At 47.0% G+C, this 26512-nt stretch overlaps 3 protein-coding genes, 1 long non-coding RNA gene and 2 other non-coding genes across 6 annotated transcripts; 2 read left to right on the top strand and 4 right to left on the bottom strand.

Moving 5' to 3' along the window:
- Positions 1-2564: 2564 nt before the first annotated feature.
- Positions 2565-9465, bottom strand: LOC122453319. The gene is made up of 3 exons (XR_006273004.1): positions 9427-9465; positions 7940-8017; positions 2565-2616 (listed from the first exon to the last, which is right to left on the bottom strand). It is a non-coding gene; the product is annotated as an uncharacterized LOC122453319 (long non-coding RNA).
- A 364-nt stretch (positions 9466-9829) lies between these two features.
- TRNAC-GCA lies at positions 9830-9901 on the top strand. Its single transcript has one exon. It is a non-coding gene; the product is annotated as a tRNA-Cys (tRNA).
- A 1761-nt stretch (positions 9902-11662) lies between these two features.
- Positions 11663-12222, bottom strand: LOC122453318 (60S ribosomal protein L23a-like). The gene has a single exon (XM_043487297.1). It carries the CDS (start codon positions 12214-12216, stop codon positions 11740-11742), a length of 477 nt encoding a protein of 158 aa, XP_043343232.1. The 5' UTR covers positions 12217-12222; the 3' UTR covers positions 11663-11739.
- Positions 12223-19769: 7547 nt separating this feature from the next.
- LOC122453345 (60S ribosomal protein L23a-like) lies at positions 19770-20278 on the bottom strand. The gene has a single exon (XM_043487334.1). It carries the CDS (start codon positions 20270-20272, stop codon positions 19796-19798), a length of 477 nt encoding a protein of 158 aa, XP_043343269.1. The 5' UTR covers positions 20273-20278; the 3' UTR covers positions 19770-19795.
- Positions 20279-24933: 4655 nt separating this feature from the next.
- On the bottom strand, positions 24934-25842 carry LOC122452978 (formin-like protein 5). Its single transcript, XM_043486771.1, has one exon. The coding sequence runs from the start codon at positions 25840-25842 to the stop codon at positions 24934-24936; it is 909 nt and encodes a 302-aa protein (XP_043342706.1).
- Positions 25843-25981: 139 nt separating this feature from the next.
- TRNAC-GCA lies at positions 25982-26053 on the top strand. Its single transcript has one exon. It is a non-coding gene; the product is annotated as a tRNA-Cys (tRNA).
- Positions 26054-26512: the final 459 nt, after the last annotated feature.

Below are 26512 nucleotides of genomic sequence, written 5' to 3'. Positions count from 1 at the left end.
TCTTTAGTTTCTGTGTAAGACGAAGGCCCTGTCAAGTGGTGAATGTTTCAGAACCTTAATGTATGAAATGACCTAGCTATTCAATACACTGTCATCACTTAGTCTAGCACAACCACAGACATTCAGGTAGCCAAGATCTGGAGAAACTATTGTAAGTTCAGTTCAGTTCATTTCAGTTGCGTCTGACTCTTTGCGACCCCATGGACTGCAGGCTGCCAGGCTTCCCTGTCCATCACCAGCTCCCGGGGCTTGCTCAACCTCATGTCCATCGAGTCAGCGATGCCATCCAACCATCTTATCCTCTGTTGTCCCCTTCTCCTCTGCCTTCAATCGAGACTACTATAGACAGATATTTTAAAGTATAATTATTTTTAATAGCTTACCTAAGAGCTCATATCGCATTTCTATTTTTTAGGAGTGGTTTTGGTTTGTTTTTAGAGGTACTTTCTTTGTTGACCAGTCTGTGAGAGAGATAACAATATAGCAATATTTAAGTTATAGTAAAACTAGGCCCTGTGAAAAGTTTATGCTTAATGTTAATGACTCTTAAACATGTCTATATTAGAGTAGTAAAAAAAATAAAATACTAGATATTTACTATTGACTAGTTCCCAATTCACATGAATCCAAAATTCATTTAGGTCCATTTTTTGCTTGTATTTAGAGCTTTTTTTTTTCTTGTATTTAGAAATATTAGAGTATTTCTTTGCATTTCTTGAGGGCTTCCTTTTCTTTAGATTATTTAAATAAGAACTCACCCACAGCTTCAGCAATATTATCAAGAAACAGAAGACTCACACTGAGACATACAGAAATCCACACAGAGGTCTTCTAGTTTTCCGCCTAAGATTGAAAATATCTCTTTGACTCCCCCTTTTTTTGGGGGGAGGGGGGTGTTGAAGTTCTCATTTGCCCAAGGCTGAGGTCTCAGGCAAAGTGGGCATTGTTTTCTCAGGAAATGGTTAACTTCAAGCTCTGCCCTAGGCAAGCCTTTGTAACAAGCTTTGTTTTTAATTGATGTGCAAAAGAACCAGCTTTACAGTTTCCAAGAAAAAAAGTGTTGTTGTTTTTTTTTTTTTTTATTTTAACCAGTTTTCTCTGGTTCTGTAGAACATCATGGCCATCCTAGGTCAGGTCATCTTTCCTTTCTGTAGTCATAGTTTTATCCCTGCATTATAGACAGATCAGCTGACACGTTTTCCATAGTTGAACCTGGGGAAGGATCATTAACCTGGCCGGATTTGGAAGGTAAGGGAGGGAGAGCCGTCTGGGAGGAGGGGCCCCGCGGGAGACTGTGGTGGGGGCGGCGTGCAGAGTGCGGGGCGGGTGGGAGAGACGGCTCTCCTCCGCCTTCCCGCCCGCCCCTCCATCCTCGGCCGGGCGCCCCCGCCGCCCTTGCCCCGCGCCCGGTGGCGGCGTCTCCGGTGTCCCTCTTCCGCCCGACCTCCCCGCCAAGTTCCCTCGAGGTTGGGTCCGAGGGTTGGGTTGGGGTGGGGGGGGTGGGGGGGGGTGGTGGGATGTGCTCAGCGCGCCCCCCCCCCACCGCAGGCGCCTTGCCCGCGGCGCCGGCCATGGCTGCCTTCCCCCCAGCCGCAGACCGCACAGCGCGGATCCTCCGGTCGCGTCTTGCGGGCTGTGCGGCGTGACGGCTGGCGGCTCCCCGTCGCTGGGCCGCGTGCCTGCCCGACGCGTCCCGCCGCTGGCCCTGGACCTGTTTGCCTCAGCCGGTCGTCGTCCGCTGCTCTGGGCCTGACGCGCGGTCGCCAGACGCCTCCTCACGCCCTCCGAGCCTCGGGGCTTGCTCCCGGCCACCCCTCCCCACGCCTCGCGCGGCTGTCTTGTCTCTCACCCTCTCACCTCTGTCGTGTCCCTGCCCGCTTGGCGCCACGCTTCCCGTCCTCTCTGCCCTTGGTGGTGGAGGGAGGAGGGTGCCTGGGCCGCGGGCGCGGGTAGGGGGCCCCGGTGGTTGAGGGCGGAGGACGGGGTCCGGGGGGGGGGGGCGGGGGGAGCGGCCGTCCCGGTGTAGGAGGTGGTGGGGGAGGGCTCTGCCCGTTTCGGGGGGATGTGGGGGTGGTCTTTTGGCGTCGGCGGGGACCTCCGGGCGGCGGTCGACCGGCGCACTGGGGGCCCCCATGCGTCACGGGCCCGGCAGGGTCGAGGCCCGCGGGCGGGGACGCGGCGGCGGCGGCGGTGGTGGTCGAAAGCCGGGCGGTGGCCCGCAGGGCGTGCCTTGCGCCTCGCCCGCCTCCCCCTTTCCAGGTACCTAGCCAGGGGCTTCCCTGGTGGCTCAGGTGGGAAAGCGTCTGCCTGCAGTGCGGGAGACCCAGGTTCGCTCCCTGGCTTGGGAAGATCCCCTGGAGTAGGACTTGGCAATCCACTCCAGTATTTTTGCCTGTGAAATGCCATGGACAGAGGAACTTTGTGGGCTACAGTCCATGGGGGTCACAAAGAGTTGGACACGACTGAGCAGGTGCACGGGATAAGGGTTGTTTTCAATGCTGAATTAGTCCCTCTAGAATGTGTGTGCTTCCTGGGACTTCGCCGGCAGTTCAGGGGTTAAGACTCCATGCTTCCAATGCAGAGGGCGGGGCGCAGGTTTCGTCCTTGGTTGGGGAACTAGGAAAAAAAAAAAAAAAACAAACAAAAAAATAAATAAATAAAAGGAAGAATGTGTGCTTCCTAACATGTTTTTGTTAGTCTGCTGGACAAGTGGATTTTTGGGGCAGGTGGTACCTTGCTGAAAGCTGAGTGCTCTTCTGGCTAAGGCCATCCAGATACAGATAGAAAATGGTAGAGCCGGTATTTGAACCTAGGAAACTGAATTCCAAAATCTCTTTTCTTAAGAGATTTCCTTGTGCTGTATTGAGGATATTTGTACTTTTTTGTGTTGCTAAAAGTGTCACTGAAGTTTGTAACTGGAAATGAGATGCAATCTAGTGGACCACAGTCAGCACAGTACGTGTATGATGCTTAGACCGTTTAGGATGGAGGATGAAAGTCAAATATCTACACCCCCCCTCAGGGAGGAAGACTGCTCATGTATGGTCACAGGGAGTCACGAGGGCTGTCATGAGCTGGAGAATATCTACCTGCTTGCTGATGTGCTCAAGGGATCAACCATGTACAAACATGTCAGGGTTTTTTTTTTTTTTTTCCAGAAATCTAGAGTTTAATGTGAAGTGTCCACTTTCAAACAACGCCATGATGTTAATGACCTTGCTCTGTCCCTTAATGGTTAGATAGAATTCCAATGTAATACAGGATAGGTATCCCTTCAGGAATGAATCCACCCCCCCACCCCCCCACCCCCAACACTCTGAGCTTCAAACAATTAAAGCTAACTTTTAGCTCATGCTACTTGGTCAGTGTGGGTCAGCAGGGGTCTCTGCCCTTTCCTGTCTCAGAGACCCAGTCTGAGGGAGGCTGTATTTGCACAGACATTTTGCATCATCAGTACAGTAGCCAGGAGGGGAATGTGTGGCTTAACACGCTGACCCTTGAAGCGTCGAACAGAAGTGACAGAGACACTTAGATGCATATTTCGCCGGCCAAAGATAGTCAGTGATCACACTTCATTTCCAAGGGAGTGGGGAAGTGCAGTCCTCCATGGGCTGAATACTTATGAATATTCCTAATGGCTACCAGAGCTCCATCTACTCTGATTTTTCCAGGCAGAAATGTTGGAAGTTTTTGTAAGGTAGAATTCAATTTTCAGAGATCTCTAAGAGAAGTTGACTCAAAAAATGATTTGTTTCTTGAAGGATTCAATTTGACGGATCTGGAAAATTCACACTTTGCCCCATCTGGAGTAAAGTCCCTTACTTAAACACTGATGTCTATGAACAGATTAGGAAATCATAGGCTGGATCTATGAGATAATCCTTCGCAGAAGTGACGATTTACATATCAGTGTTTATTCCCCAAAGCACTGCTCATATAGCTTCACTTTTCATTTATATTATCTCCTATCTTGCGTAACTTGTCTCATCAACTGCACTGCAAAATAGGAATCCCATCTGATTAATTTAGACTCTGTTATGCCTGGCTCCGTAGACATTGGCTATGTGGATGTTAACTAATTGTATTGGTGTTTATCAATTAGTGATTTTTTAATCATCACAGCTAGCAATCTTGACTTCAGGAGAAGTCAGCGAACTTGAAAATACTTCTGGCAATTCTTCAAAAGTTGCTCATCGTTGATTATGATGAGATCTGAGGGCCAATATTCACTAGTCCCTCAATTTCAAGGGCAGTTTAGGCTTATCCCCTACGAATCATAAGGCAATCAGATATTTTCAGATATTATTTTTCTGTGATGTTTTCACATTTTTTGTTTGTTTGTTTGTTTGTTTTGGACTGCAAGATTTGGATGAATTGTAAATTTAAAAATTAAGAAATAAATGTCAGTGCTCAGGAAGCTATTTGATTGCCCAAGCTCCTGCAAGGCTCTCAACACCCTTTATTTAAAACACGCCCACCCTCGCTCCTAAGCCCACAGCCTTCGTGGATGACCAGATAAAGAGCGGTCCTCATTCTCATGAAATGCCAAGTGCGCAGGGACTTGCACGTGTGAGGGCCCAGGAACAGTATTTCTACAGTTTAATGGTGGAATTACTCCCCTTGGAGAAAGTTGCTTGAGCACAAGTTACTCATTGATTGAATCTCAACCACGCAAGTATGGTTCCAGGCTTTGCTGTCAGTTCCTTAGACTAGAAGCCTGCTGTCATTCTTTGCCTCTTGCTCATATTTCCCCTGTCTGTAATTAACTACTGAGCTGTGAAGTCATATCCACTAAAATCTTTCTCCGTTGCAGCTCCTTCTCTCCATCCCCACTGCCATCCTTGTTCAGGTCCTGAGATCGTATACCAGGACACCTACAACAGCCTTCTGATTTGCTCCCCACTCGATCTCCTCAAAAACGCCCTCTAACCCAAAGTAGTCTGGCTAAGGCACAAGCTGTAAAGCATCTTTTCGGAGAGGGCAATGCCAACCCACTCCAGTACCCTTGCCTGGAAAATCCCATGGAGAGACTAGCCTGGTAGGTTGCAGTCCATGGGGTCGCTAAGAGTCGGACACGACTGACCAACTTCCCTTTCACTTTTCACCTTCCTGCAGTGGAGAAGGAAATGGCAACCCACTCCAGTGTTCTTGCCTGGCGAATCCCAGGGATGGGGGAGCCAGGTGGGCTGCCACCTGTGGGGTCGCACAGAGTCAGACATGACTGAAGTGACTTAGCAGCAGCAGTAGCAAGCATCTTTTAATTTCATGCCTGCCGTCACCATCTGCAGTGATTTCCGAGCCCCCCAAAATAAAGTCTGCCACTGTTTCCACTGCTTGCCCATCTATTTGCCATGAAGTGATGAGGCCAGATACAATGATCTTCGTTTTCTGAATGTTGAGCTTTAAGGTAGCTTTTACACTCTCCGCTTTCCCTCTCGTCCAGAGGCTCTATAGTTCTTCTTCCCTTTCTGCCATAAGGGTGGTGTCATCTGCCTATCTGACGTTATTGATATTTCTCCTGGCAGTTTTGATTCCAGCTTGTGCTTCATCCAGCCCGGCATTTCTCACGATGTACTCTGCATATAAGTTAAATAAGCAAGGTGACAATATGCAGCCTTGACATACTCCTTTTCCTGTTTGGAACCAGTCTGTTGTTCCAGGTCCAGTTCTGTTTCTCCCTGAGCTGCATACAGGTTTCTCAAGAGGCAGGTCAGGTGGGCTGGTATTGCCATCTCTTTCAGAATTTTCCCCGGTTTATTGTGATACCTACCGTCAAAGGCTTTGGCACAGTCAATAAAGCAGAAATAGGTGTTTCTCTGGTACCCTCTTGCTTTTTCCTTGATCCAGTGGATGTTGGCAATTTGATCTCTGGTTCCCCTGCCTTTTCTAACTCCAGCTTGAACATCTGGAAGCTCACAGCACATGTATTGTTGAAGCCTGGCTTGGAGAATTTTGAGCATTACTTTACTAGTGTGTGAGATGAGTGCAACTGTGCAGCAGTTTGAACATTCTTTGTCATTGCCTTTCTTTGGGACTGGAATGAAAACTGACCTAACAGCCTAGATGTTTTCAATTGCATATGCTAAAAGAACCAGCTTTGCAGTTCCCGGGGGGGGGGGGGGAGGGGGGAAAAAAAGTTTCATTTTAACCAATTTTCTCTGAAGTCCAAGGACTATCATGGCCATCTGCATCAAAAAGTCATCTTTCCTTTAGGTAGTCATAGTTTCACGCCTAAATTATAGACCAAACAGTGCTCAAATTGACTCTGATATCAGGGGCAGATAAGCTGATAAAAAAGCTTGGATTGTCCCTCTGGAGGGAAGTGAGACCTTGGTCCCATCAGAAGAATATGAGGGGTTAAGAGAATTTGTAGGAGTGGGGAAAGCTTGCTCCATCCTACATGTACCATAATCGTAAAAAATGGTTATTTACTTTACCGAAGTGAAAAAAAAAAAAAAAATTATAAAAACAAAGATAAATCACTGAAAGGTAAAGAAATTAATAATCTGTGATTGAAAGCTGCATTCTAAGAAAAGTGTGTTCTCTTAACCTAGAGAGGCGACTAAATTCCAATCTGGTACCAGCTTACCAGATAACAAACAAACAAAAAAATTGTTTATGGGTAAGCTTAGAAAGGTCTTTTCCGTATATCTTGAAGTAGCAGTATTTTTGCAAAGGCATCAGTGTGAAACCACAGAAGGCATGTTGCAAATCTGATTAAATTGAAATTGACAAAGTAAATCTGGTCATTGCTGTGATTTGAAACACTTTAATATGATAACTCAAATTATAACTGACAGCATTTTATCAGAACATATCAGATTTTCATGAATGTCACATAACTTCTAGGATATCTATATTAGTAGCATCAACCATACAATATAACTTGAGAAGATTCAATCACTCCTTCTGACAACACTTCCCATGTAGTTTAACATGCCAAATGAACTCAGGTTGTTTAATAAATATCTCTCTTTGGGAGGTCTCAGGGGCCCTCTGAAGCATCCCAAAGTTAGCTAGAAGTCAGTTATTTAGGAATGTTTGTTCACAAATATCAAAAGGGTTTATGACAGTCAGGTAGGCTGTGAAAGAATACTTATCCACTTAGCCAAAGTTAACAAAAGATTTCAAGGTAAACCTAGGACGGATCATTTAAGAGGTAAAGAAACTTAAAATCCACTAGCAAAGGCAGTTCAACATCTCAAGAAACCTTGTACTAGGCACAAAACTCTTTTCTGGGGTTCCACTTTCCATAAAACCTCCTTATCCCATTCTGTACCCATTCCTTTGCTTCCCCCATCCTGAAACTGCCACCTGTAAGTCAGAACTACTTCTTTTTCCTTCATCAAATGCGATTTCATTCCTCGGACCTTCTTTAATTACAAGCCATACATTTTTCCTTAAGCAACCGAGAACTGACTTTTATATTGGCATTTTACAGACTGGTGAACATACGTATCAGTGATACTATAAAAAAAAAAAAAAAAAAAAAAAAAGCTTTCTTACACTGCACATCTCAGCATGGCACCAGACACTATTCATGGATAGTCAAAATCTCTTTAGTTTCTGTGTAAGACGAGGGCCCTGTCAAGTGGTGAATGTTTCAGAACCTTAATTTATGAAATGACCTAGCTATTCAATACACTGTCATCACTTAGTCTAGCACAACCACAGACATTCAGGTAGCCAAGATCTGGAGAAACTATTGTAAGTTCAGTTCAGTTCATTTCAGTTGCGTTTGACTCTTTGCGACCCCATGGACTGCAGGCTGCCAGGCTTCCCTGTCCATCACCAACTCCCGGGGCTTGCTCAACCTCCTGTCCATCGAGTCAGCGATGCCATCCAACCATCTTATCCTCTGTTGTCCCCTTCTCCTCTGCCTTCAATCGAGACTACTATAGACAGATATTTTAAAGTATAATTAGTTTTAATAGCTTACCTAAAAGCTCATATCGCATTTCCATTTTTTAGGAGTGTTTTTGGTTTGTTTTTAGAGGTACTTTCTTTGTTGACCAGTCTGTGAGAGAGATAACAATATAGCAATATTTAAGTTATAGTAAACCTAGGCACTGTGAAAAGTGTATGCTTAATGTTAATGACTCTTAAACATGTCTATATTAGAGTAGTGAAAAAAATAAAATACTAGATATTTACTATTGACTAGTTCCCAATTCACAGGAATCCAAAATTCACTTAGGTCCATTTTTTTTCTTGTATTTAGAGCTTTTTTTTTCTTGTATTTAGAAATATTAGAGTATTTCTTTGCATTTCTTGAGGGCTTCCTTTTCTTTAGATTATTTAAATAAGAACTCACTCACAGCTTCAGCAATATTATCAAAAAACAGAAGACTCACACTGAGACATACAGAAATCCACACAGAGATCTTCTAGTTTTCCGCCTAAGATTGAAAATATCTCTTTGACTCCCCGTTTTTTGGGGGGACGGGGGTGTTGAAGTTCTCATTTGCCCAAGGCTGAGGTCTCAGGCAAAGTGGGCATTGTTTTCTAAGGAAATGGTTAACTTCAAGCTTTGCCCTAGGCAGGCCTTTGTAACAAGCTCTGTTTTTAATTGATATGCAAAAGAACCAGCTTTACAGTTTCCAAGAAAAAAAGTTTGTTTGTTTGTTTTTTTTAATTTTTATTTTAACCAGTTTTCTCTGGTTCTATAGAACATCATGGCCATCCTAGGTCAGGTCGTCGTTCCTTTCTGTAGTCATAGTTTTATCCCTGGATTATAGACAGATCAGCTGACAAATTTTCCATAGTTGAACCTGGGGAAGGATCATTAATGTGGCTGGATTGGAAGGTAAGGGAGGGAAAGCCGTCTGGGAGGAGGGGCCCCGCGGGAGACTGTGGCGGGGGGCGGGGGGCGGGGGGCGGCGTGGAGAGTGCGGGTCGGGTGGGAAAGACGGCTCTCCTCCGCCTTCCCGCCCGCCCCTCCATCCTCGGCCGGGCGCCCCCGCCACCCTTGCCCCGCGCCCGGTGGCGGCGTCTCCGGTGTCCCTCTTCCGCCCGACCTCCCCGCCAAGTTCCCTCGAGGTTGGGTCCGAGGGTTGGGGTGGGGGGGGTGGGGGGGGGGTGGTGGGATGTGCTCAGCGCGCCCCCACCCCACCGCAGGCGCCTTGCCCGCGGCACCGGCCATGGCTGCCTTCCCCCCAGCCGCAGACCGCACAGCGCGGATCCTCCGGTCGCGTCTTGCGGGCTGTGCGGCGTGACGGCTGGCGGCTCCCCGTCGCTGGGCCGCTTGCCTGCCCGACGCGTCCCGCCGCTGGCCCTGGACCTGTTTGCCTCAGCCGGTCGTCGTCCGCTGCTCTGGGCCTGCCGCGCGGTCGCCAGACGCCTCCTCACGCCCTCCGAGCCTCCGGGCTTGCTCCCGGCCCCCCCTCCCCACGCCTCGCGCGGCTGTCTTGTCTCTCGCCCTGTCACCTCTGTCGTGTCCCTGCCCGCTTGGCGCCACGCTTCCCGTCCTCTCTGCCCTTGGTGGTGGAGGGAGGAGGGTGCCTGGGCCGCGGGCGCGGGTAGGGGGCCCCGGTGGTTGAGGGGAGAGGACGGGGTCCCTGGGGGGCGGCCGTACCGGTGTAGGAGGTGGTGGGGGAGGGCTCTGCCCGTTTCGGGGGGATGTGGGGGTGGTCTTTTGGCGTCGGCGGGGACCTCCGGGCGGCGGTCGACCGGCGCACTGGGGGCCCCCATGCGTCACGGGCCCGGCAGGGTCGAGGCCCGCGGGCGGGGACGCGGCGGCGGTGGTGGTGGTCGAAATCCGGCCGGTGGCCCGCAGGGCGTGCCTTGCGCCTCGCCCGCCGCCCCCTCTCCAGGTACCTAGCGAGGGGCTTCCCTGGTGGCTCAGATGGGAAAGCGTCTGCCTGCAGTGCGGGAGACCCAGGTTCGATCCCTGGCTTGGGAACATCCCCTGGAGTAGGACTTGGCAATCCACCCCAGTATTTTTGCCTGTGAAATGCCATGGACAGAGGAACTTTGTGGGCTACAGTCCATGGGGGTCACAAAGAGTTGGACACGACTGAGCGACTGAGCAGGAGCACAGGATAAAGGTTGTTTTCAATGCTGAATTAGTCCCTCTAGAATGTGTGCTTCCTCGGACTTCGCGGGCAGTGCAGGGGTTAAGACTCCATGCTTCCAATGCAGCTGGCGGGGCGCAGGTTTCGTCCTTGGTTGGCGAGCTAGGATCCAAAAGGTAAAAAATAAATAAATAAATAAATAAATAAATAAATAAATAAGGAAGAATGTGTGCTTCCTAACATGTTTTTGTTAGTCTGCTGGACAAGTGGATGTTTGGGGCAGGTGGTACCTTGCTGAAAGCTGAGTGCTCTTCTGGCAAGGCCATCCAGATACAGATAGAAAATGGTAGAGCCGGTATTTGAACCTAGGAAACTGAATTCCAAAATCTCTTTTCTTAAGAGATTTCCTTGTGCTGTATTGAGGATATTTGTACTTTTTTGTGTTGCTAAAAGTGTCACTGAAGTTTGTAACTGGAAATGAGATGCAATCTAGTGGACCACAGTCAGCACAGTACGTGTATGATGCTTAGACCGTTTAGGATGGAGGATGAAAGTCAAATATCTACACCCCCCCTCAGGGAGGAAGACGGCTCAGGTATGGTCACAGGGAGTCACGAGGGCTGTCATGAGCTGGAGAATATCTACCTGCTTGCTGATGTGCTCAAGGGATCAACCATGTACAAACATGTCAGGGTTTTTGCCAACAGGCGCCAGAAATCTAGATTTTAATGTGAAGTGTCCACTTTCAAACAACGCCATGATGTTAATGACCTTGCTCTGTCCGTTAATGGTTAGATAGAATTCCAATATAATGCAGGCTAGGTATCCCTTCAGGAATGAATCCACCCCACCCCCACCACTCTGAGCTTAAAACAATTAAAGCTAACTTTTAGCTCATGCTACTTGGTCAGTGTGGGTCAGCAGGGGCCTCTGCCCTTTCCTGTCTCAGAGAGCCAGTCTGAGGGAGGCTTTATTTGCACAGACATTTTGCATAATAAGTACAGTGGCCAGGAGGGGAATGTGTGGCTTACACGCTGACCCTTGAAGCGTCTAACAGAAGTGACAGAGACACTTAGATGCACATTTCGCCGGCCAAAGATAGTCAGTGATCACACTTCCTTTCCAAGGGAGTGGGGAAGTGCAGTCCTCCATGGGCTGAATACTTATGAATATTCCTAATGGCTACCACAGCTCCATCTACTCTGATTTTTCCAGGCAGAAATGTTGGAAGTGTTTGTAATGTAGAATTCAATTTTCAGAGATCTCTAAGAGAAGTTGACTCAAAAAATGCTTTGTTTCTTGAAGGATTCAATTTGACGGATCTGGAAAATTCACACTTTGCTCCATCTGGAGTAAAGTCCCTTACTTAAACACTGACGTCTATGAACAGATTAGGAAATCATAGGCTGGATCTATGAAATAATCCTTCACAGAAGTGACGATTTACATATCAGTGTTTATTCCCCAAAGCACTGCTCATATAGCTTCACTTTTGACTTATATTATCTCCTATCTTGTGTAACTTGTCTCATCAACTGCACTGCAAAATAGGAATCCCATCTGATTAATTTAGACTCTGTTATGCCTGGCTCCGCAGACATTGGCTATGTGGATGTTAATTAATTGTATTGGTGTTTATCAATTAGTGATTTTTATTTTTTTTTTATTTATTTTTTTTTTTTACATAGAGAAAACTTATATTTGGAATTAGCCAGCTGGACTCAGTTTAGATGATCCCAATTTTGTTGGCAACATCCAAAGCATCATAGTCAGGAGCCAGTCGAACATATGCCTTCTTCTCTCCATCAGGCCTGATCAGAGTATTGACCTTAGCCACGTCAATGTCATAGAGCTTCTTCACAGCCTGTTTAATTTGCTGCTTGTTGGCCTTGACATCCACAATGAATACCAGTGTGTTGTTGTCTTCTATTTTCTTCATGGCTGACTCAGTGGTGAGGGGGAATTTGATGATGGCATAGTGGTCAAGTTTGTTTCTCCTGGGGGCGCTCTTCCGAGGATATTTGGGCTGCCTCCTGAGCCGCAGTGTTTTGGGCCGCCGGAAGGTGGGTGACGTCCGGATCTTCTTTTTCTTGTGGCTGTGGACACCTTTCAACACTGCTTTCTTGGCCTTCAAAGCCTTTGCTTTGGCTTCAGCTTTAGGAGGGGCAGGGGCTTCCTTCTTCGCCTTCGGCGCCATCTTCATGAAAAGCCAATTAGTGATTTTTAAATCATCACAGCTAGCAATCTTGACTTCAGGAGAAGTCAGCGAACTTGAAAATACTTCTGGCAATTCTTCAAAAGTTGCTCATCGTTGATTATGATGAGATCTGAGGGCCAATATTCACTAGGCCCTCAATTTCAAGGGCAGTTTAGGCTTATCCCCTACGAATCACAAGGCGATCAGATATTTTCAGATATTATTTTTCTGTGATGTTTTCACATTTGTTTGTTTGTTTGTTTTGGACTGCAAGATTTGGATGAATTGTAAATTTAAAAATTAAGAAAGAAATGTCAGTGCTCAGGAAGCTATTTGATTGCCCAAGATCCTGCAAGGCTCTCAACACCCTTTATTTAAAACAAGCCCATCCTCGTTCCTAAACCCACAGCCTTCCTGGATGACCAGATAAAGAGCGATCGTCATTCTCATGAAATGCCAAGTGCTCGGGGACTTGCACGTATGAGGGCCCAGGAACAGTATTTCTACAGTTTAATGGTGGAATTACTCCCCTTGGAGAAAGTTGCTTGAGCACAAGTTACTCATTGATTGAATCTCAACCACGCAAGTATGGTTCCAGGCTTTGCTGTCAGTTCCTTAGACTAGAAGCCTGCCGTCATTCTTTGCCTCTTGCTCATATTTCCCCTGTCTGTAATTAACTACTGAGCTGTGAAGTCATATCCACTAAAATCTTTCTCCGTTGCAGCTCCTTCTCTCCATCCCCACTGCCATCCTTGTTCAGGTCCTGAGATCGTATACCAGGACACCTACAACAGCCTTCTTATTTGCTCCCCACTCGATCTCCTCAAAAACGCCCTCTAACCCAAAGTAGTCTGGCTAAGGCACAAGCCGTAAAGCATCTTTTTCGGAGAGGGCAATGCCAACCCACTCCAGTACTCTTGCCTGGAAAATCCCATGGAGAGACTAGCCTGGCAGGTTGCAGTCCATGGGGTCGCTAAGAGTCGGACACGACTGACCAACTTCACCTTTCACTTTTCACCTTCCTGCAGTGGAGAAGGAAATGGCAACCCACTCCAGTCTTCTTGCCTGGAGAATCCCAGGGATGGGGGAGCCAGGTGGGCTGCCACCTGTGGGGTCGCACAGAGTCAGACATGACTGAAGTGACTTAGCAGCAGCAGTAGCAAGCATCTTTAATTTCATGCCTGCAGTCACCATCTGCAGTGATGTCCGAGCCCCCCCCAAAATAAGGTCTGCCACTGTTTCCACTGCTTGCCCATCTATTTGCCATGAAGTGATGAGGCCAGATACAATGATCTTCGTTTTCTGAATGTTGAGCTTTAAGGTAGCTTTTACACTCTCCGCTTTCCCTCTCGTCAAGAGGCTCTATAGTTCTTCTTCCCTTTCTGCCATAAGGGTGGTGTCATCTGCCTGTCTGACGTTATTGATATTTCTCCTGGCAGTTTTGATTCCAGCTTGTGCTTCATCCAGCCCGGCATTCCTCGCGATGTACTCTGCATATAAGTTAAATAAGCAAGGTGACAGTATGCAGCCTTGACATACTCCTTTTCCTGTTTGGAACCAGTCTGTTGTTCCAGGTCCAGTTCTGTTTCTTCCTGAGCTGCATACAGGTTTCTCAAGAGGCAGGTCAGGTGGGCTGGTATTCCCATCTCTTTCAGAATTTTCCCCAGTTTATTGTGATACCTACAGTCAAAGGCTTTGGCACAGTCAATAAAGCAGAAATAGGTGTTTCTCTGGTACTCTCTTGCTTTTTCCTTGGTCCAGTGGATGTTGGCAATTTGATCTCTGGTTCCCCTGCCTTTTCTAAATCCAGCTTGAACATCTGGAAGCTCACAGCACATGTATTGTTGAAGCCTGGCTTGGAGAATTTTGGGCATTACTTTACTAGTGTGTGAGATGAGTGCAACTGTGCAGCAGTTTGAACATTCTTTGTCATTGCCTTTCTTTGGGACTGGAATGAAAACTGACCTAACAACCTAGATGTTTTCAATTGCATATGCTAAAAGAACCAGCTTTGCAGTTTCCAAGGGGGGGGGGGGAAGAAAAGTTTCATTTTAACCAATTTTCTCTGAAGTCCAAGGACTATCATGGCCATCCTGCATCAAAAAGTCATCTTTCCGTTAGGTAGTCATAGTTTCATGCCTAAATTATAGACCAAACAGTGCTCAAATTGACTCTGATATCAGGGGCAGAAAAAAAAAAAAAAAAGCTTGGATTGTCCCTCTGGAGGGAAGTGAGACCTTGGTCCCATCAGAAGAATATGAGGGGTTGAGAGAATTTGTAGGAGTGGGGAAAGCTTGGTCCATCCTACATGTACCATAATCTTAAACAATGGTTATTTACTTTACCGAAGTAAAAAAAAAATATAAAAACAAAGATAAATCACTGAAAGGTAAAGAAATTAATAATCTGTGATTGAAAGCTGCATTCTAAGAAAAGTGTGCTCTCTTAACCTAGAGAGGAGACTAAATTCCAATCTGGTACCAGCTTACCAGATAACAAACAAACAAAAAAATTGTTTATGGGTAAGCTTAGAAAGGTCTTTTCCGTATATCTTGAAGTAGCAGTATTTTTGCAAAGTCATCAGTGTGAAACCACAGAAGGCATGTTGAAAATCTGATTAAATTGAAATTGACAAAGTAAATCTGGTCATTGCTGTGATTTGAAACACTTTAATATGATAACTCAAATTATAACTGACAGCATTTTATCAGAACGTATCAGATTTTCATGAATGTCACATAACTTCTAGGATATCTATATTAGTAGCATCAACCATACAATATAACCTGAGAAGATTCAATCACTCCTTCTGAACAACACTTCCCATGTAGTTTAACATGCCAAATGAACTCAGGTTGTTTAATAAATATCTCTCTTTGGGAGGCCTCAGGGGCCCTCTGAAGTATCCCAAAGTTAGCTAGAAGTCAGTTATTTAGGAAGGTTTGTTCACAAATATCAAAAGGGTTTATGACAGTCAGGTAGGCTGTGAAAGAATACTTAGCCACTTAGCCAAAGGTAACAAAAGATTTCAAAGGTAAACCTAGGACGGATCATTTAAGAGGTAAAGAAACTAAAAATCCACCAGCAAAGGCAGTTCAACATCTCAAGAAACCTTGTACTAGGCACAAAACTCTTTTCTGGGGGTCCACTTTCCATAAAACCTCCTTATCCCATTCTGTACCCATTCCTTTGCTTCCCCCATCCTGAAACTGCCACCTGTCAGTCAGAACTACTTCTTTTTCCTTCATCAAATGCGATTTCATTCCTCGGACCTTCTTTAATTACAAGTCATACATTTTTCCTTAAGCAACCGAGAACTGACTTTTATATTGGCATTTTACAGACTGGTGAACATACGTATCAGCGATACTATCAAAAAAAAAAAAAAAAAGCTTTCTTACACTGCACATCTCAGCATGGCACCAGACACTATTCATGGATAGTCAAAATCTCTTTAGTTTCTGTGTAAGACGAAGGCCCTGTCAAGTGGTGAATGTTTCAGAACCTTAATTTATGACATGACCTAGCTATTCAATACACTGTCATCACTTAGTCTAGCACAACCACAGACATTCAGGTAGCCAAGATCTGGAGCAACTATTGTAAGTTCAGTTCAGTTCATTTCAGTTGCGTCTGACTCTTTGCGACCCCATGGACTGCAGGCTGCCAGGCTTCCCTGTCCATCACCAACTCCCGGAGCTTGCTCAACCTCATGTCCATCGGGTCAGCGATGCCATCCAACCATCTTATCCTCTGTTGTCCCCTTCTCCTCTGCCTTCAATCGAGACTACTATAGACAGATATTTTAAAGTATAATTATTTTTAATAGCTTACCTAAAAGCTCATATCGCATTTCTATTTTTTAGGAGTGGTTTTGGTTTGTTTTTAGAGGTACTTTCTTTGTTGACCAGTCTGTGAGAGAGATAACAATATAGCAATATTTAAGTTATAGTAAATCTAGGCACTGTGAAAAGTTTATGCTTAATGTTAATGACTCTTAAACATGTCTATATTAGAGTAGTGAAAAAAATAAAATACTAGATATTTACTATTGACTAGTTCCCAATTCACATGAATCCAAAATTCATTTAGGTCCATTTTTTTCTTGTATTTAGAGCTTTTTTCCCCTTGTATTTAGAAATATTAGAGTATTTCTTTGCATTTCTTGAGGGCTTCCTTTTCTTTAGATTATTTAAATAAGAACTCACTCACAGCTTCAGCAATATTATCAAAAAACAGAAGACTCACACTGAGACATACAGAAATCCACACAGAGGTCTTCTAGTTTTCCGCCTAAGATTGAAAATATCTCTTTGACTCCCCCTTTTTTGGGGGGAGGGGGGTGTTGAAGTTCTCATTTGCCCAAGGCTGAGGTCTCAGGCAAAGTGGGCATTGTTTTCTCAGGAAATGGTTAACTTCAAGCTCTGCCCTAGGCAAGCCTTTGTAACAAGCTCTGTTTTTAATTGATGTGCAAAAGAACCAGCTTTACAGTTTCCAAGAAAAAAAGTGTTGTTGTTTTTTTTTTTTTTATTTTAACCAGTTTTCTCTGGTTCTGTAGAACATCATGGCCCTCCTAGGTCAGGTCATCTTTCCTTTCTGTAGTCATAGTTTTATCCCTGAATTATAGACAGATCAGCTGACACGTTTTCCATAGTTGAACCTGGGGAAGGATCATTAACCTGGCCGGATTTGGAAGGTAAGGGAGGGAGAGCCGTCTGGGAGGAGGGGCCCCGCGGGAGACTGTGGTGGGGGCGGCGTGCAGAGTGCGGGTCGGGTGGGAGAGACGGCTCTCCTCCGCCTTCCCGCCAGCCCCTCCATCCTCGGCCGGGCGCCCCCGCCGCCCTTGCCCCGCGCCCGGTGGCGGCGTCTCCGGTGTCCCTCTTCCGCCCGACCTCCCCGCCAAGTTCCCTCGAGGTTGGGTCCGAGGGGTGGGGTGGGGTGGGTGGTGGTGGTGGGCGGTGCTCAGCGCGCCCCCACCCCACCGCAGGCGCCTTGCCCGCGGCGCCGGCCATGGCTGCCTTCCCCCCAGCCGCAGACCGCACAGCGCGGATCCTCCGGTCGCGTCTTGCGGGCTGTGCGGCGTGCCGGCTGGCGGCTCCCCGTCGCTGGGCCGCTTGCCTGCCCGACGCGTCCCGCCGCTGGCCCTGGACCTGTTTGCCTCAGCCGGTCGTCGTCCGCTGCTCTGGGCCTGACGCGCGGTCGCCAGACGCCTCCTCACGCCCTCCGAGCCTCGGGGCTTGCTCCCGGCCACCCCTCCCCACGCCGCGCGCGGCTGTCTTGTCTCTCGCCCTCTCACCTCTGTCGTGTCCCTGCCCGCTTGGCGCCACGCTTCCCGTCCTCTCTGCCCTTGGTGGTGGAGGGAGGAGGGTGCCTGGGCCGCGGGCGCGGGTAGGGGGCCCCGGTGGTTGAGGGGAGTGGACGGGGTCCGGGGGGGCGGCCGTACCGGGGTAGGAGGTGGTGGGGGAGGGCTCTGCCCGTTTCGGGGGGATGTGGGGGTGGTCTTTTGGCGTCGGCGGGGACCTCCGGGCGGCGGTCGACCGGCGCACTGGGGGCCCCCATGCGTCACGGGCCCGGCAGGGTCGAGGCCCGCGGGCGGGGACGCGGCGGCGGCGGCGGCGGCGGTGGTGGTCGAAAGCCGGGCGGTGGCCCGCCTCCCCCTTTCCAGGTACCTAGCGAGGGGCTTCCCTGGTGGCTCAGATGGGAAAGCGTCTGCCTGCAGTGCGGGAGACCCAGGTTCGGTCCCTGGCTTGGGAACATCCCCTGGAGTAGGACTTGGCAATCCACTCCAGTATTTTTGCCTGTGAAATGCCATGGACAGAGGAACTTTGTGGGCTACAGTCCATGGGGGTCACAAAGAGTTGGACACGACTGAGCGACTGAGCAGGAGCACAGGATAAAGGTTGTTTTCAATGCTGAATTAGTCCCTCTAGAATGTGTGCTTCCTCGGACTTCGCGGGCAGTTCAGGGGTTAAGACTCCATGCTTCCAATGCAGCTGGCGGGGCGCAGGTTTCGTCCTTGGTTGGCGAGCTAGGATCCAAAAGGTAAAAAATAAATAAATAAATAAATAAATAAATAAGGAAGAATGTGTGCTTCCTAACATGTTTTTGTTAGTCTGCTGGACAAGTGGATGTTTGGGGCAGGTGGTACCTTGCTGAAAGCTGAGTGCTCTTCTGGCAAGGCCATCCAGATACAGATAGAAAATGGTAGAGCCGGTATTTGAACCTAGGAAACTGAATTCCAAAATCTCTTTTCTTAAGAGATTTCGTTGTGCTGTATTGAGGATATTTGTACTTTTTTGTGTTGCTACAAGTGTCACTGAAGTTTGTAACTGGAAATGAGATGCAATCTAGTGGACCACAGTCAGCACAGTACGTGTATGATGCTTAGACCGTTTAGGATAGAGGATGAAAGTCAAATATCTACACCCCCCCTCAGGGAGGAAGACTGCTCAGGTATGGTCATAGTGAGTCACGAGGGCTGTCATGAGCTGGAGAATATATACCTGCTTGTTGATGTGCTCAAGGGATCAACCATGTACAAACATGTCAGGGTTTTTGCCAACAGGCGCCAGAAATCTAGATTTTAATGTGAAGTGTCCACTTTCAAACAACGCCATGATGTTAATGACCTTGCTCTGTCCGTTAATGGTTAGATAGAATTCCAATATAATGCAGGCTAGGTATCCCTTCAGGAATGAATCCACCCCACCCCCAACACTCTGAGCTTAAAACAATTAAAGCTAACTTTTAGCTCATGCTACTTGGTCAGTGTGGGTCAGCAGGGGCCTCTGCCCTTTCCTGTCTCAGAGAGCCAGTCTGAGGGAGGCTTTATTTGCACAGACATTTTGCATAATAAGTACAGTGGCCAGGAGGGGAATGTGTGGCTTACACGCTGACCCTTGAAGCGTCTAACAGAAGTGACAGAGACACTTAGATGCACATTTCGCCGGCCAAAGATAGTCAGTGATCACACTTCCTTTCCAAGGGAGTGGGGAAGTGCAGTCCTCCATGGGCTGGATACTTATGAATATTCCTAATGGCTACCACAGCTCCATCTACTCTGATTTTTCCAGGCAGAAATGTTGGAAGTGTTTGTAATGTAGAATTCAATTTTCAGAGATCTCTAAGAGAAGTTGACTCAAAAAATTATTTGTTTCTTGAAGGATTCAATTTGACGGATCTGGAAAATTCACACTTTGCTCCATCTGGAGTAAAGTCCCTTACTTAAACACTGACGTCTATGAACAGATTAGGAAATCATAGGCTGGATCTATGAAATAATCCTTCACAGAAGTGACGATTTACATATCAGTGTTTATTCCCCAAAGCACTGCTCATATAGCTTCACTTTTGACTTATATTATCTCCTATCTTGTGTAACTTGTCTCATCAACTGCACTGCAAAATAGGAATCCCATCTGATTAATTTAGACTCTGTTATGCCTGGCTCCGCAGACATTGGCTATGTGGATGTTAATTAATTGTATTGGTGTTTATCAATTAGTGATTTTTATTTTTTTTTTATTTATTTTTTTTTTTTTACATAGAGAAAACTTATATTTGGAATTAGCCAGCTGGACTCAGTTTAGATGATCCCAATTTTGTTGGCAACATCCAAAGCATCATAGTCAGGAGCCAGTCGAACATATGCCTTCTTCTCTCCATCAGGCCTGATCAGAGTATTGACCTTAGCCACGTCAATGTCATAGAGCTTCTTCACAGCCTGTTTAATTTGCTGCTTGTTGGCCTTGACATCCACAATGAATACCAGTGTGTTGTTGTCTTCTATTTTCTTCATGGCTGACTCAGTGGTGAGGGGGAATTTGATGATGGCATAGTGGTCAAGTTTGTTTCTCCTGGGGGCGCTCTTCCGAGGATATTTGGGCTGCCTCCTGAGCCGCAGTGTTTTGGGCCGCCGGAAGGTGGGTGACGTCCGGATCTTCTTTTTCTTGTGGCTGTGGACACCTTTCAACACTGCTTTCTTGGCCTTCAAAGCCTTTGCTTTGGCTTCAGCTTTAGGAGGGGCAGGGGCTTCCTTCTTCGCCTTCGGCGCCATCTTCATGAAAAGCCAATTAGTGATTTTTAAATCATCACAGCTAGCAATCTTGACTTCAGGAGAAGTCAGCGAACTTGAAAATACTTCTGGCAATTCTTCAAAAGTTGCTCATCGTTGATTATGATGAGATCTGAGGGCCAATATTCACTAGTCCCTCAATTTCAAGGGCAGTTTAGGCTTATCCCCTACGAATCACAAGGCGATCAGATATTTTCAGATATTATTTTTCTGTGATGTTTTCACATTTGTTTGTTCGTTTGTTTTGGACTGCAAGATTTGGATGAATTGTAAATTTAAAAATTAAGAAATAAATGTCAGTGCTCAGGAAGCTATTTGACTGCCCAAGATCCTGCAAGGCTCTCAACACCCTTTATTTAAAACACGCCCATCCCTCGCTCCTAAAGCCACAGCCTTCCTGGATGACCAGATAAAGAGCGATCGTCATTCTCATGAAATGCCAAGTGCTCAGGGACTCGCACGTACGAGGGCCCAGGAACAGTATTTCTACAGTTTAATGGTGGAATTACTCCCCTTGGAGAAAGTTGCTTGAGCACAAGTTACTCACTGATTGAATCTCAACCACGCAAGTATGGTTCCAGGCTTTGCTGTCAGTTCCTTAGACTAGAAGCCTGCCGTCATTCTTTGCCTCTTGCTCATATTTCCCCTGTCTGTAATGAACTACTGAGCTGTGAAGTCATATCCACTAAAATCTTTCTCCGTTGCAGCTCCTTCTCTCCATCCCCACTGCCATCCTTGTTCAGGTCCTGAGATCGTATACCAGGACACCTACAACAGCCTTCTGATTTGCTCCCCACTCGATCTCCTCAAAAACGCCCTCTAACCCAAAGTAGTCTGGCTAAGGCACAAGCCGTAAAGCATCTTTTTCAGAGAGGGCAATGCCAACCCACTCTAGTACTCTTGCCTGGAAAATCCCATGGAGAGACTAGCCTGGTAGGTTGCAGTCCATGGGGTCGCTAAGAGTCGGACATGACTGAGCGACTTCACTTTCACTTTTCACCTTCCTGCGGTGGAGAAGGAAATGGCAACCCACTCCAGTGTTCTTGCCTGGAGAATCCCAGGGATGGGGGAGCCAGGTGGGCTGCCACCTGTGGGGTCGCACAGAGTCAGACATGACTGAAGTGACTTAGCAGCAGCAGTAGCAAGCATCTTTTAATTTCATGCCTGCAGTCACCATCTGCCGTGATTTCCGAGCCCCCCAAAATAAAGTCTGCCACTGTTTCCACTGCTTGCCCATCTATTTGCCATGAAGTGATGAGGCCAGATACAATGATCTTCGTTTTCTGAATGTTGAGCTTTAAGGTAGCTTTTACTCTCTCCGCTTTCCCTCTCGTCAAGAGGCTCTATAGTTCTTCTTCCCTTTCTGCCATAAGGGTGGTGTCATCTGCCTATCTGACGTTATTGATATTTCTCCTGGCAGTTTTGATTCCAGCTTGTGCTTCATCCAGCCCGGCATTTCTCACGATGTACTCTGCAAATAAGTTAAATAAGCAAGGTGACAATATGCAGCCTTGACAAACTCCTTTTCCTGTTTGGAACCAGTCTGTTGTTCCAGGTCCAGTTCTGTTTCTTCCTGAGGTGCATACATGTTTCTCAAGAGGCAGGTCAGGTGGGCTGGTATTCCCATCTCTTTCAGAATTTTCCCCAGTTTATTGTGATACCTACAGTCAAAGGCTTTGGCACAGTCAATAAAGCAGAAATAGGTGTTTCTCTGGTACTCTCTTGCTTTTTCCTTGATCCAGTGGATGTTGGCAATTTGATCTCTGGTTCCTCTGCCTTTTCTAAATCCAGCTTGAACATCTGGAAGCTCACAGCACATGTATTGTTGAAGCCTGGCTTGGAGAATTTTGAGCATTACTTTACTAGTGTGTGAGATGAGTGCAACTGTGCAGCAGTTTGAACATTCTTTGTCATTGCCTTTCTGTGGGACTGGAATGAAAACTGACCTAACAACCTAGATGTTTTCAATTGCATATGCTAAAAGAACCAGCTTTGCAGTTTCCAAGGGGGGGAAAGAAAAGTTTCATTTTAACCAATTTTCTCTGAAGTCCAAGGACTATCATGGCCACCCTGCGTCAAAAAGTCATCTTTCCTTTAGGTAGTCATAGTTGCATGCCTAAATTATAGACCAAACAGTACTCAAATTGACTGTGATATCAGGGGCAGATCAGCTGATAAAAAAGCTTGGATTGTCCCTCTGGAGGGAAGTGAGACCTTGGTCCCATCAGAAGAATATGAGGGGTTGAGAGAATTTGTAGGAGTGGGGAAAGCTTGGTCCATCCTACATGTACCATAATCTTAAACAATGGTTATTTACTTTACCGAAGTAAAAAAAAAAATATAAAAACAAAGATAAATCACTGAAAGGTAAAGAAATTAATAATCTGTGATTGAAAGCTGCATTCTAAGAAAAGTGTGTTCTCTTAACCTAGAGAGGAGACTAAATTCCAATCTGGTACCAGCTTACCAGATAACAAACAAACAAAGAAATTGTTTATGGGTAAGCTTAGAAAAGTCTTTTCCGTATATCTTGAAGTAGCAGTATTTTTTTTTTTTTTTTAGTGTGAAACCACAGAAGACATGTTGAAAATCTGATTACATTGAAGTTGACAAAGTAAATCTGGTCATTGCTGTGATTTGAAACACTTTAATATGATAACTCAAATGATAACTGACAGCATTTTATCAGAACATATCAGATTTTCATGAATGTCACATAACTTCTAGGATATCTATATTAGTAGCATCAACCATACAATATAACTTGAGAAGATTCAATCACTCCTTCTGAACAACACTTGCCATGTAGTTTAACATGCCAAATGAACTCAGGTTGTTTAATAAATATCTCTCTTTGGGAGGTCTCAGGGGCCCTCTGAAGCATCCCAAAGTTAGCTAGAAGTCAGTTATTTAGGAATGTTTGTTCACAAATATCAAAAGGGTTTATGACAGTCAGGTAGGCTGTGAAAGAATACTTATCCACTTAGCCAAAGTTAACAAAAGATTTCAAGGTAAACCTAGGACGGATCATTTAAGAGGTAAAGAAACTTAAAATCCACTAGCAAAGGCAGTTCAACATCTCAAGAAACCTTGTACTAGGCACAAAACTCTTTTCTGGGGTTCCACTTTCCATAAAACCTCCTTATCCCATTCTGTACCCATTCCTTTGCTTCCCCCATCCTGAAACTGCCACCTGTAAGTCAGAACTACTTCTTTTTCCTTCGTCAAATGCGATTTCATTCCTCGTACCTTCTTTAATTACAAGTCATACATTTTTCCTTAAGCAACCGAGAACTGATATTGGCATTTTACAGATTGGTGAACATACTTATCAGTGATACTATGTAAAAAAAAAAAAAAAAAAAAGCTTTCTTACACTGCACATCTCAGCATGGCACCAGACACTATTCATGGATAGTCAAAATCTCTTTAGTTTCTGGGTAAGACGAAGGCCCTGTCAAGTGGTGAATGTTTCAGAACCTTAATTTATGAAATGACCTAGCTATTCAATACACTGTCATCACTTAGTTTAGCACAACCATAGACATTCAGGTAGCCAAGATCTGGAGAAACTATTGTAAATTCAGCTCAGTTCAGTTGCGTCTGACTCTTTGCGACCCCATGGACTGCAGGCTGCCAGGCTTCCCTGTCCATCACCAACTCCCGGGGCTTGCTCAACCTCCTGTCCATCGAGTCAGCGATGCCATCCAACCATCTTATCCTCTGTTGTCCCCTTCTCCTCTGCCTTCAATCGAGACTACTATAGACAGATATTTTAAAGTATAATTATTTTTAATAGCTTACCTAAAAGCTCATATCGCATTTCTATTTTTTTTTTTTGTTTTTGGTTTGTTTTTAGAGGTACTTTCTTTGTTGACCAGTCTGTGAGAGAGATAACAATATAGCAATATTTAAGTTATAGTAAACCTAGGCACTGTGAAAAGTTTATGCTTAATGTTAATGACTCTTAAACATGTCTATATTAGAGTAGTGAAAAAAATAAAATACTAGATATTTACTATTGACTAGTTCCCAATTCACATGAATCCAAAATTCATTTAGGTCCATTTTTTTCTTGTATTTAGAGCTTTTTTCCCCTTGTATTTAGAAATATTAGAGTATTTCTTTGCATTTCTTGAGGGCTTCCTTTTCTTTAGATTATTTAAATAAGAACTCACTCACAGCTTCAGCAATATTATCAAAAAACAGAAGACTCACACTGAGACATACAGAAATCCACACAGAGATCTTCTAGTTTTCCGCCTAAGATTGAAAATATCTCTTTGACTCCCCATTTTTTGGGGGGACGGGGGTGTTGAAGTTCTCATTTGCCCAAGGCTGAGGTCTCAGGCAAAGTGGGCATTGTTTTCTAAGGAAATGGTTAACTTCAAGCTTTGCCCTAGGCAGGCCTTTGTAACAAGCTCTGTTTTTAATTGATATGCAAAAGAACCAGCTTTACAGTTTCCAAGAAAAAAAGTTTGTTTGTTTTTTTTTTTTAATTTTTATTTTAACCAGTTTTCTCTGGTTCTATAGAACATCATGGCCATCCTAGGTCAGGTCGTCGTTCCTTTCTGTAGTCATAGTTTTATCCCTGGATTATAGACAGATCAGCTGACAAATTTTCCATAGTTGAACCTGGGGAAGGATCATTAATGTGGCTGGATTGGAAGGTAAGGGAGGGAAAGCCGTCTGGGAGGAGGGGCCCCGCGGGAGACTGTGGCGGGGGGCGGGGGGCGGGGGGCGGCGTGGAGAGTGCGGGTCGGGTGGGAAAGACGGCTCTCCTCCGCCTTCCCGCCCGCCCCTCCATCCTCGGCCGGGCGCCCCCGCCACCCTTGCCCCGCGCCCGGTGGCGGCGTCTCCGGTGTCCCTCTTCCGCCCGACCTCCCCGCCAAGTTCCCTCGAGGTTGGGTCCGAGGGTTGGGTTGGGGTGGGGGGGGTGGGGGGGGGTGGTGGGATGTGCTCAGCGCGCCCCCACCCCACCGCAGGCGCCTTGCCCGCGGCACCGGCCATGGCTGCCTTCCCCCCAGCCGCAGACCGCACAGCGCGGATCCTCCGGTCGCGTCTTGCGGGCTGTGCGGCGTGACGGCTGGCGGCTCCCCGTCGCTGGGCCGCTTGCCTGCCCGACGCGTCCCGCCGCTGGCCCTGGACCTGTTTGCCTCAGCCGGTCGTCGTCCGCTGCTCTGGGCCTGCCGCGCGGTCGCCAGACGCCTCCTCACGCCCTCCGAGCCTCCGGGCTTGCTCCCGGCCACCCCTCCCCACGCCTCGCGCGGCTGTCTTGTCTCTCGCCCTGTCACCTCTGTCGTGTCCCTGCCCGCTTGGCGCCACGCTTCCCGTCCTCTCTGCCCTTGGTGGTGGAGGGAGGAGGGTGCCTGGGCCGCGGGCGCGGGTAGGGGGCCCCGGTGGTTGAGGGGAGAGGACGGGGTCCCTGGGGGGCGGCCGTACCGGTGTAGGAGGTGGTGGGGGAGGGCTCTGCCCGTTTCGGCGGGATGTGGGGGTGGTCTTTTGGCGTCGGCGGGGACCTCCGGGCGGCGGTCGACCGGCGCACTGGGGGCCCCCATGCGTCACGGGCCCGGCAGGGTCGAGGCCCGCGGGCGGGGACGCGGCGGCGGTGGTGGTGGTCGAAATCCGGCCGGTGGCCCGCAGGGCGTGCCTTGCGCCTCGCCCGCCGCCCCCTCTCCAGGTACCTAGCGAGGGGCTTCCCTGGTGGCTCAGATGGGAAAGCGTCTGCCTGCAGTGCGGGAGACCCAGGTTCGATCCCTGGCTTGGGAAGATCCCCTGGAGTAGGACTTGGCAATCCACTCCAGTATTTTTGCCTGTGAAATGCCATGGACAGAGGAACTTTGTGGGTTACAGTCCATGGGGGTCACAAAGAGTTGGACACGACTGAGCGACTGAGCAGGAGCACAGGATAAAGGTTGTTTTCAATGCTGAATTAGTCCCTCTAGAATGTGTGCTTCCTCGGACTTCGCGGGCAGTTCAGGGGTTAAGACTCCATGCTTCCAATGCAGCTGGCGGGGCGCAGGTTTCGTCCTTGGTTGGCGAGCTAGGATCCAAAAGGTAAAAAATAAATAAATAAATAAATAAATAAATAAGGAAGAATGTGTGCTTCCTAACATGTTTTTGTTAGTCTGCTGGACAAGTGGATGTTTGGGGCAGGTGGTACCTTGCTGAAAGCTGAGTGCTCTTCTGGCAAGGCCATCCAGATACAGATAGAAAATGGTAGAGCCG

The sequence above is a fragment of the Cervus canadensis genome, chromosome 14 (genome assembly GCF_019320065.1).
Source record: "Cervus canadensis isolate Bull #8, Minnesota chromosome 14, ASM1932006v1, whole genome shotgun sequence".
Classification (NCBI taxonomy): Eukaryota; Metazoa; Chordata; class Mammalia; order Artiodactyla; family Cervidae; genus Cervus; species Cervus canadensis.
This window is presented reverse-complemented; position numbering and strand designations above follow the sequence as displayed.